The sequence below is a fragment of the Pteropus vampyrus genome, unplaced genomic scaffold, assembly GCF_000151845.1.
Source record: "Pteropus vampyrus isolate Shadow unplaced genomic scaffold, Pvam_2.0 Scaffold154, whole genome shotgun sequence".
In the NCBI taxonomy this organism is placed as follows: Eukaryota; Metazoa; Chordata; class Mammalia; order Chiroptera; family Pteropodidae; genus Pteropus; species Pteropus vampyrus.
In genome coordinates, this window is record NW_011888935.1 from 1,057,985 (window position 1) to 1,069,959 (window position 11,975).

Below are 11,975 nucleotides of genomic sequence, written 5' to 3' on the forward strand. Positions count from 1 at the left end.
CTGTGTCGCGAAGTGGAGAATGGCTCGCAAAGGAGCAAGAGAGACGTACGAGGCCCAGTAAGGAGGCTGTTACAGTGATACACTTGAGAAATGATGAAATTTGTATTTGACACATACAGTCCAGCAAAGACAAGATTTGCTTTGGGGGCCGGGGGACAAGGGGCAGCATAGTGGGAAAAGCCCCAGCGTCCTCGGACCTGGCCTCTCGCTTGCCTGCTCTTCATTATCTGTGGGTCTTGGGCAAATCTCTCGACTCACCTGAGCCTCAGGCACCTGGGCCGTGAAACAGGACAAATATACACAGAGTGCTTAATCGCGGTGTCTGGTACTTTATAATTACCTGACCTTCCCGCCTCTGCTGAATAACGATGTACTAGGTTAACAAGTGACATCAGTAATTTTATGCTCTGACACTAAGGGTATTTAATTTTCCTCTGGAAGAGGTTCTATTCTTTGCCTTTGGTTATTTTAATGGACAAAATCTTGGCTTTTTAAACAAATTCAAATGGAATTAATGAGAGTTTAAAATATTCTCCCCTACGTTCTCAGGCTTTGTGACAGTCTACTCTGTAGGAAAAGAAATTAATCTTTTTGAAAAATGTTTCCTTTCATTGCTTTTTAAAAATATGTATTTCATTTTTCTGGTCTCAACTGTAAAGATTGAGTTTTAAAGGTTTAGCCTAGGAGTTTAATAAAGTACATTTGTGAGTCAGTACAATATGGTATGAAACTTTGAGTTTCCTCCCCTTCCCTACTTTCTTCATGTAAAATTGGTGGTCCGGCTTTGAAGGGAGTGCGGGAGACATGTAAAGGAGTCACGGAGTGACGTGCCACCGGCGGAACGCGGCCTGATCGGGAATGAGGTCCCTTCGGGAAGAGACTCAGAAGAGCAAAGGAGGCCAGCTTGGATGGAGCAGATGGTTTAAACTGGAAATTTTTGAGCTGCGTGACACGGAATATATTTGAGGCAAACATTTGATAGAAGGCTCTGAATACGAGGCTGTGTAAATATTGTGCACATTTTCACATATTAGGAAGACGTGTTCTTTCAACAGAATGTTAAAGTGTGAGTCAGAAAAGGGACAGATACAAGACTCCTCGAGCATTTGATTACTTCCTATTTGAGAGAAGTGTTTATTTACATGATGGTATGACAGTGCATTCAGCATTTTTAAGAATGTTTTATTGAATTATATGTGCAGAGAAGTGTACATATCATAACTATGCAGCTTGGGAAGCTTCCACAAACTGGATGAACCGGTGTAATCGACACCCAGATCACAGGGCAGCGTTACCAGTAACCCTGAGCCTGCTCATGCCCCCTTCCCTCCACCACCGACCCCCCCCATCTCCCACCCAAATAACCACTGTCCTGACTTCTAACGGCATAGATGAGTTTTGTTTGTTTGTGTACTTTATCGAATAGGATCATTTTGTATGTACTCATACATGTACTCATTTGTTTCCGAATTCGTTCACTCAGTATTATGTCTATGAGACTCATCTATGGTGTGGCAGAGTTGTAAACCATGCATTCACATTGCCCTATAGTATTCCATTGCAGGAATACACTCCAATTTGTCGCCTGTTACAATTTGCTACCTGTACAATTTGTTGCAATTTGAATGCTGCTGGGAACATTCTCGTGCACGTCTGTAGGCGAACCCAATTCTGCATTTCTTTAGGGTGTAAATGTGGAAGTTGAATTGCTGGGTCCCACCGTATTAGGCACGTGTTAACTTGAGGAGACACCACCCACAGTTTTACTGAGCGTGGGTGTCAACTTGCTCTCCCAACAGCACTGGGCGAGAGTTCTGTTGCTCTTACAAATACTTAGCATTTCCTGGTTGTTGTGAGTTTTACTTTGTATTTACTTGATGGCCAATAAGGTTGAATACATTTTCACCTGTTTATGGACCATTTGGATACCTTCCTCTTTAAATTTCTAGTCTTTGGCAGCATGTTTTGTTAGGTTGTTTGGCTTTTTCGTATTCACTTGACATTTTAAAAAAATTTTATTGGTTTTTAATGAATTTCTAAGTTAAGAATTCCAGAAACTAAAACGTTTCACAGAAAGGAAATATTTCACTATTTTGCGTAATGACTCTTTTGTGTATTTTCATTGTAGCCATCGCCCTGTGTCACATGTGTCATTTTGAAGCAGTAATAACTGAGTTATATTATTTCTAGCAACAATAACACAATATGTTTTTTATTTATTCTTTTTTCAGATGACAATTTATGAAGACTCAGTTGCAACTCATCTTTCAAAAATCCTCAATTCTGATGAACACGCAGTGGTCATAGCATCTGCCAAGTGAGTTATAGAGCTGAAGTCATGACATAATTATATGGTGAAAATGAAAGGAAAGCTAGTTCCTATTATTTATATCATTTCTTTGTGAATTTTCCCCCAAAATATTAGCAAGTAGCTTATAGAGTTAGATATACTCAATTTGCATCAATTTTTTAAAAAAATTACTTTAGCATCATATGTACAGTGGAGTATATTTAGAGAGTATATTTGAAAGATTTTTGTCAAAAAGGTGCAATAAGTGTCTAGAGTTTAATTAATCTAAGTTCCTATTTAAAGGAGTATTTATGATTAATTATAAGATGAAAAACACATTTCATTGTAATTCATTATTTCAGTGAACACCATATTCAGGAACTCTTCACATTGGGAAAAGAAAATAATGATGAGATTTTTTTCAAAATGACATCTCTCAGCATGTTTAAATTGCATAATTATATTTTAATTCGGAGTTATGAATTCAAATAAGTTGATTAATTTTTACTCAATTTTAGTTGATTCTGTACATGGAGCCAAAGCTACTTGATTTCAGTATCCCAAATGTTGCCTCGCTGGAATTTAGAATTTAGTTTTAAGGCATCCCCTACCGATGTCACAAGAACTGGAAAGTCAGCTACATACAGGAGGGGATGAAACCAACTGAAATTTTCAGCTGATGAGCAAAATTAAAGAATGCTTTAGGATTCTGGCTTAACAAAGAAACATTAGTATCGTGGAGAAAGAGACAGAAAAGAAAGGGGAGAAGGAAAAAAAGAGAATGGGGAAGTGGTAGAGGAAAAAATTCACAAACTTTAGCATATTAGGTATTTAATATGCAAATAAACCAAAGAAAAACAAGATAAATCGGTATACGCAAACTTACCTGTGACAGAAGTGCAGATGTGGAGACAGCTGCTTTCGGTGCTATAACCCCCAAAAATAGGAAACAGGGCTGAGCAACAGGAAAAGGGTTGAGTGACCTAAGGCAAGGGAAGCACATGTTGCCCAGACAGGTGGGCGGGCCACAGACGCTCTTTGTTTGATGGACAGTGCTGCGGGTGGCTTTTGTTGTTGTTGTTTGGTTCGGTGTTATTTAATGAACTGTATAGCTTTCTGGCGAAAAGTACAAGTCTCCAGTTTGTCCCAGGCCTGAGCACTCCCCATTGTCTTTCTCATCATCTTGGGCCAAATTCATAAACCTCAGTTCATTATTTCCTAAGTTTCTTCTACAAGGAAGACATTTGTATTTATCACCTTTTCTCTGTAAAGCAAATGCTTCTTTAGAGGACTTTTTAGAGGACATTACTAGGAAAGATGGAAAGTCGAAATGGAACCTTTCCATTTTATATCAAATTATAAAAGAATTATTCTTTAATACAGTTAAGTAAATATTTTACCTGGTCACTTTTCATACTTAGGATTTTAACAAAACCTTAATATTGATTGACCTTCATGTGTTTGATATATTTTGATTAATGCCTCCTACATATTTATACTTTTTTAAAGCTTTATTTTTTCAATTGAGCTATAATTGACATAGAACACTGTATTAGTTTTAAGTGTGCAATATAATAATTCGATATATGTATACATCGTGAAATTATTACCATGATAAGTTTATTTAACATCCATCACCTCACATACTTGCGTTTTTTTTTCCTTGCAATGAGAACTTTTATGATTTACTTACGTATTTTTAATTAAATGGAATTAACATTATGAAATTTGGACAGACGCAAACAGGACCGTTACAGCAGCCACCCCCTTCTCTCCCTACCTTCCTTAATCTTAACACCTGTGAAGTATAACATTGTTAGCAGTGGGAATCTTTTTTCAAATAAAATCTTAGGCAGAATTCCAATATTAAATAAAAATAGTACAAGATACTTTAGTCCAAGATTTGCACAAAAACTCGTGAATTCTGAAGTAAAAGTTAACATATTTGTCTTTACTATCTCAAACAGTTATTTGAACATTTGAAAAATTGAATCATATACTTCTAAATGGTATTTGAATCAAGCATTTGTGGAATCTTTGAAGTAGTTCTGCAAAACAGCTCAGAAACCCCTGGAGTAAGTCGCAGTGTTGCACTAAGTAGGCGTAAATCTGGGGTCCCAGTCGAGACTCCCCATTCGCCAGCTTCGTGACCTATGTCTGTTTTATCGGGTTTAAGAATGGAAGGAATGCCTCTCCTTCCTCCCTCATGGACTGGTAGAAGAACTGAGTTGAGTAATAGAATAAATAGAGCTTATAAACTAGAGTGCTGGATTAAATCATTAAATCATCACTTCATGTTTTCCCCAATTACGTTTCAAATGTTTCTTTGACCTTGGCCTGGCTCCTTGTCCAGGCTCTGCTCTCAGCCTTAGCTTCAGATTTCTCCCCGACTAAGTCTTTTGCCTTTAAGCAGATTCTGTGCCAACCCTGGTCCCCTGTTGTCACTCATCGGTACCCCTGGGCCTGCCCAGCTGCCCCGTCTTTATGACCCCAGATTAAAATTCTAAGGGATTGGACATAAAGGGATTCACAACAGAAAAGAGAGGACAATATGTAATAACTTTGTACCAGTAATACAATGTATTTTTATTTTAATTTTAGTTACGGACATTTTCAAACATATATAAAAGTAGAAAGTAATGATTTCCCACTGTACTTATCGCTTAGCTTCAGTATTTACCAACATTTTGCCATTTAGTCCCCATTTTCTTTTGCTACATCTCTAAGCAAATTCCAGAAATTGTTTTATTCTACTTTAAAAAAATTTTGAGGTGTGACATATATGTGGTAAAGTGTCCATATCATAAGTGCACAACTTAGTGAGTAGAACAGATAATATACACACATTTACATATACATCCTCGTGACCACCACCTAGATAAAATAAAGAACTTCCTTATTCTGTTAATACCATTTGATTAATACAATATTAAGGCAGAATGTTTTAACCTTCTTATGCATGTATATACTTATTTCAGAAAATAGTAATTCCCAGTAAGCTGTTTTTAACTATTTTTAAAATGTCGAAAATGCTCATGGAAAAAGCTATACCTGTTAGCATAGCTATATGTAGGTTAACTAAAGTAGTTAATATAGGTTAACCAACATAATATCACCATTTCTTTGACTCTGGAATTTTGGAGGTTCAGTATGATAATGCGAATTATCTTCTGAGAATCAGAAGCACTAATTAGCAGCCATAGGTGTCATGAATAAAAATGAAAAGCAAAGTTATTAAATAAATGCAGCTTGTTCTGTAGACAAAACTTTTCAAAACATGGGATCAGCTGCAGGAAAAAATAATAAGATTGGAAACACTGTCATAGAACCAGAGAATCTGAGATTCGTAGTCTGCCGTAGAAGTAATTTTGGCAACCCCCTCCTTGAGAAAATGAGGCAAAGCATGTAGGTCTTAGAATCTTTCCTCGGAGCACATGGATAGCTAGGTTTTACTTTTTCTATTAGATGTTGATACTCCTAAATCACCTTTAATTTCTGATTGAAACTTTTCATATCAGTTGAAAAATGAATTTTTCAAGTTCTCGTCGGATGGCCTGTGCCTGCCAGTAGATGGTTATGTTTCGGCATCATCGCCATATTCATCTTAGGGGTTCATTTGCGTGTTTCATTGTCATTTGTCCCATTTAAAAAGAAAATAAGTGGAAAACTGATAAATGAAGGTGCTGCTACTAGTGATAAGAAGTGGAGATCGTATGTATAATACAACTGAGATGATGGCAGAAGTATCAAGCATGGTAAATGTGGAGTGTGTCAGCTTCAATATAGATTTGGTGCATGCTGTTGACTGTTCAGCTTCAAAGGAGTATGAAAAACAGATAACATGTTGGAAATATTTCATCAAAATTTTATCTTAACATTAATTCAAGATATTATTAGGGATTTAAAATTTTTTTTTTTAGCTCTGTGGGAAAATCTATCATCCACGTTTTTTATTTGGTTTTTGCACGTTCTCTAGAAATCTTTATGTATAAAAGTAGGAAACTGTGTCTCAGTTGAAGAAACTCTTTTGTGTTAACTATAGTAAATACACATTAAAATTGTTTTTCTCCAATTTGCAAGTTCCCAGTGGATGTGACTTTGAAATCGTACCATTTTAAATGTTTTATTTCTATTTTTAAAATTCTGCATTCACTATTTAGGTGTTATAAAAAGTTAGTTCATTTCTCCAGAATATAAAATCCTATGACTTTTGGAGAATGAACTTAATGGACCATAACATAGACTATTTCTTCTGATTCTTCCCACACCTTTTGTGGCGAGCCTTCTCCTAGCCCAGACTCAGATTCTGTCTTCCAGCTTTCGTCTGCCTCAGCACAGCTATGGAAGGTCAGCCTGCTGCTCCTTAGAATCCTAGGCAGATGGACCAGCAGGCTCGATCCCCAGGAGTTAGGAAAATACAGCAAAAGTAGCTGTGATCATGTTATAGCATGTACAGTCTCACAAATTCAAGAAAAACTATATCGAGACGGTGTTGTAATAATGGCCAAAAAAACCAAAAAACAAAAAAAACCTTCTATTTTGGAGTTACATGAAGAGGAGGATATGTCAGTGTCTCCTTTCCCTAGAAGTGGGACATCGTAGAGAAACTTTCAGTCAGGCGCACAGAAGAAATTTCATAATAGCCTACCTTAATATTTCAAGAAATTTCATAAAAATATTCTATGTGAACCAAAAAGACAAAACGCTATGTGAAGCACATGAATGCAACTCTAATAAACAGTAAGCTAGGTTCTCTGTAGAAATTTGAGTTTAAAAAGCCAACCAGAAGGTTGAGGGTTAGGAAATGCTACATTTTGTCCAAATGAAATCTAGAAATGGTCGAGAGACAGAGACAGAGACAGAGATAGAGGATCCTGTATCTATCGAATGACTCAATTTCATGATACTTAAGCATCTGGAAACTTAACCGTTATGTCACTCACATACCAGAGAAGTGAGTATAACAGAAAAAATAACTGCTAGAACCTGTTTTTTTCCTTCAACTTTTTCAATCTATACCAATGATAAAGAGAAATATTTTTAAGTACTCTGATTCTGTTTTCAGCATCACTATTAGCCTTTGCCGATCATATATTACCTTTCTGTTGGGTGTCATTTTTAATCCGACACCAGCTCCAGAGACTTTTGAAAGACAGATTTATTAGCATTTCAGATCATTTTTCATTTTAGTCTATTTAGTTCTATTACAAAGAAACTACGTGTAATTAAAAGAAACAAACAAGAAACCATATATTGCTGACACTAACAAGACCTAAATTAAATTAACCTTGCATGTTATTGTAAGGAAAAAAAAATGAATGAATATACAGAAAATAAAACTCAATTCAAGTGCGTGGCGGATCGATCTTTAGCATAACACACAATCTCTTTTCAGGGACAATGTATTATCAAGATAGCCATCGGATGTATGGCAGTGACAGCATAAGTGACAAGGTTATCCTTTGTTGTTCAATCCTGCAAGTTCCGTTATTATGAAAAATATATAATGTGTAGGCGATAACACTTTTTAAAATGGGATCTAAAAATATTCTTATCAAGATATAATTTAAATATTTGACAAGGACTTGTTATTACCTTAAAATCACTTTTATTTATGTTGAGCAACGTTTCTTCATGTGTCCTTTTACCTTTTATCAATTGGAACGCCTTGGAGTTATCTAGGACATGTCACATAGCAGATAGAAGAGTGCGTTTATAACACAGATGCTCCCAGTATTTTGACAGTTTGCTTAGTTGTGCTTATTTTTAATATCTGGATAAATCAAAGCAATTCAGGCTACTGAGTTTACCATATGCATGTATATACTTATTTCAGAAAATAGTAATTCCCAGTAAGCTGTTTTTAACTATTTTTAAAATGTCGAAAATGCTCATGGAAAAAGCTATACCTGTTAGCATAGCTATATGTAGGTTAACTAAAGTAGTTAATATAGGTTAACCAACATAATATCACCATTTCTTTGACTCTGGAATTTTGGAGGTTCAGTATGATAATGTGAATTATCTTCTGAGAATCAGAAGCACTAATTAGCAGCCATAGGTGTCATGAATAAAAATGAAAAGCAAAGTTATTAAATAAATGCAGCTTGTTCTGTAGACAAAACTTTTCAAAACATGGGATCAGCTGCAGGAAAAAATAATAAGATTGGAAACACTGTCATAGAACCAGAGAATCTGAGATTCGTAGTCTGCCGTAGAAGTAATTTTGGCAACCCCCTCCTTGAGAAAATGAGGCAAAGCATGTAGTTCTTAGAATCTTTCCTCGGAGCACATGGATAGCTAGGTTTTACTTTTTCTATTAGGTGTTGATACTCCTAAATCACCTTTAATTTCTGATTGAAACTTTTCATATCAGTTGAAAAATGAATTTTTCAAGTTCTCGTCGGATGGCCTGTGCCTGCCAGTAGATGGTTATGTTTCGGCATCATCGCCATATTCATCTTAGGGGTTCATTTGCGTGTTTCATTGTCATTTGTCCCATTTAAAAAGAAAATAAGTGGAAAACTGATAAATGAAGGTGCTGCTACTAGTGATAAGAAGTGGAGATCGTATGTATAATACAACTGAGATGATGGCAGAAGTATCAAGCATGGTAAATGTGGAGTGTGTCAGCTTCAATATAGATTTGGTGCATGCTGTTGACTGTTCAGCTTCAAAGGAGTATGAAAAACAGATAACATGTTGGAAATATTTCATCAAAATTTTATCTTAACATTAATTCAAGATATTATTAGGGATTTAAAATTTTTTTTTTTAGCTCTGTGGGAAAATCTATTATCCACGTTTTTTATTTGGTTTTTGCATGTTCTCTAGAAATCTTTATGTATAAAAGTAGGAAACTGTGTCTCAGTTGAAGAAACTCTTTTGTGTTAACTATAGTAAATACACATTAAAATTGTTTTTCTCCAATTTGCAAGTTCCCAGTGGATGTGACTTTGAAATCGTACCATTTTAAATGTTTTATTTCTATTTTTAAAATTCTGCATTCACTATTTAGGTGTTATAAAAAGTTAGTTCATTTCTCCAGAATATAAAATCCTATGACTTTTGGAGAATGAACTTAATGGACCATAACATAGACTATTTCTTCTGATTCTTCCCACACCTTTTGTGGCGAGCCTTCTCCTAGCCCAGACTCAGATTCTGTCTTCCAGCTTTCGTCTGCCTCAGCACAGCTATGGAAGGTCAGCCTGCTGCTCCTTAGAATCCTAGGCAGATGGACCAGCAGGCTCGATCCCCAGGAGTTAGGAAAATACAGCAAAAGTAGCTGTGATCATGTTATAGCATGTACAGTCTCACAAATTCAAGAAAAACTATATCGAGACGGTGTTGTAATAATGGCCAAAAAAACCAAAAAACAAAAAAAACCTTCTATTTTGGAGTTACATGAAGAGGAGGATATGTCAGTGTCTCCTTTCCCTAGAAGTGGGACATCGTAGAGAAACTTTCAGTCAGGCGCACAGAAGAAATTTCATAATAGCCTACCTTAATATTTCAAGAAATTTCATAAAAATATTCTATGTGAACCAAAAAGACAAAACGCTATGTGAAGCACATGAATGCAACTCTAATAAACAGTAAGCTAGGTTCTCTGTAGAAATTTGAGTTTAAAAAGCCAACCAGAAGGTTGAGGGTTAGGAAATGCTACATTTTGTCCAAATGAAATCTAGAAATGGTCGAGAGACAGAGACAGAGACAGAGATAGAGGATCCTGTATCTATCGAATGACTCAATTTCATGATACTTAAGCATCTGGAAACTTAACCGTTATGTCACTCACATACCAGAGAAGTGAGTATAACAGAAAAAATAACTGCTAGAACCTGTTTTTTTCCTTCAACTTTTTCAATCTATACCAATGATAAAGAGAAATATTTTTAAGTACTCTAATTCTGTTTTCAGCATCACTATTAGCCTTTGCCGATCATATATTACCTTTCTGTTGGGTGTCATTTTTAATCCGACACCAGCTCCAGAGACTTTTGAAAGACAGATTTATTAGCATTTCAGATCATTTTTCATTTTAGTCTATTTAGTTCTATTACAAAGAAACTACGTGTAATTAAAAGAAACAAACAAGAAACCATATATTGCTGACACTAACAAGACCTAAATTAAATTAACCTTGCATGTTATTGTAAGGAAAAAAAAATGAATGAATATACAGAAAATAAAACTCAATTCAAGTGCGTGGCAGATCGATCTTTAGCATAACACACAATCTCTTTTCAGGGACAATGTATTATCAAGATAGCCATCGGATGTATGGCAGTGACAGCATAAGTGACAAGGTTATCCTTTGTTGTTCAATCCTGCAAGTTCCGTTATTATGAAAAATACATAACGTGTAGGCGATAACACTTTTTAAAATGGGATCTAAAAATATTCTTACCAAGATATAATTTAAATATTTGACAAGGACTTGTTATTACCTTAAAATCACTTTTATTTATGTTGAGCAACGTTTCTTCATGTGTCCTTTTACCTTTTATCAATTGGAACGCCTTGGAGTTATCTAGGACATGTCACATAGCAGATAGAAGAATGCGTTTATAACACAGACGATCCCAGTATTTTGACAGTTTGCTTAGTTGTGCTTATTTTCAATATCTGGATAAATCAAAGCAATTCAGGCTACTGAGTTTACCAAATTGCACAATTTCTTTTCTTCAAAGGATACTCTGTGAAACTGTCAAGGATTTTGTTGCCAAAGTAGAGAAGGCTTATGAAAAAACGTTGGAAAACGCTGTTGTTGCCGATGCCGTGGCCAATAAAGTAAGGACACACAGTCGGGGCATCCGAGGTTTTCACTTACAGTGTTAACATTGAACTTGTTTTACAGCTCAATTGATTCAGTGATTTTCCTGCCAAAAATATCATAAATCAAGAGAAAAGTTACTTTTGATTCAGATATGAGGGTTTAAAAACATTCTGTTTTATGGCAACCTTTTAGGATGTAGGAAAACTGCATCTCTGGAGACCTGCTGACAAATCGAATTTTATGACGCACTGGTTGACAGCTCAAAGGAGAACCGCACAACAGTCGGGGCGCCCGGCGACAGCGCCGAGTTGGCCGGTGTCCCGGTGGGAAGAGGAAAGGCTTTCCATTTCCAGGCAGAACTGGGGCCAGTCGGGGTCCCTCCCAGCACAGCTCCTCAGGGTGCCTGCACTTTACGGTCCTCAGTCCCTGCCAGGGTTCTGTTTCTTACATTGCTTTTATCTTCACGGATTTACCCCCTCTGTGAGCTTTCCAAGGCGACATACAATAAGAGGAGTTTACTGACCGCCAAAGCTACTGCTGTCTTTGCCTTCTTGAGTTCTTGACAGGGCGTTCGTAGCAAGGCTGGGCTCTCTTGGGCACGCAGAGGAGAGGGGTCGCCCCAGGTTCGTGCCATCAACGGTGGTGTAATTGAGTGGAAGGAAAGAAAGACCGAAATAAATATTCGTTTGGAGCCTTCAGTCTCTTTCTCATGTTTTTCCACTCTGTGGAAAGCTTCAGAAAACACTCTCTAGTCACACTTATTTCTCGTGACTCTCCCCGCTGTAACTTTGTCTTGGCAGGTCATCAGAGACAAGTGAGGAGCAAAGAACTGGAAATTATTGGGAGATAAAAGTTACGTTAGGCAGCAGCATCAACAGCTTCAGTCCTAAATGTTTCTTTGCC

The 11,975-nt window shown here is 36.5% G+C and overlaps 1 protein-coding gene across 5 annotated transcripts in view; it reads left to right on the top strand.

Moving 5' to 3' along the window:
• The window catches only part of DGKH (diacylglycerol kinase eta), a 173,262-nt gene that overhangs the window by 120,781 nt on the left and 40,506 nt on the right, over positions 1-11,975 (top strand). For all 5 annotated transcript variants that reach the window (XM_011369749.2, XM_023536372.1, XM_011369748.2 and 2 more), the window contains exons 14-15: positions 2,232-2,317; positions 10,987-11,086. In XM_011369749.2, coding sequence (XP_011368051.2) covers positions 2,232-2,317; positions 10,987-11,086 — 186 coding nt within the window. The remainder of the gene's footprint in view (positions 1-2,231; positions 2,318-10,986; positions 11,087-11,975) is intronic.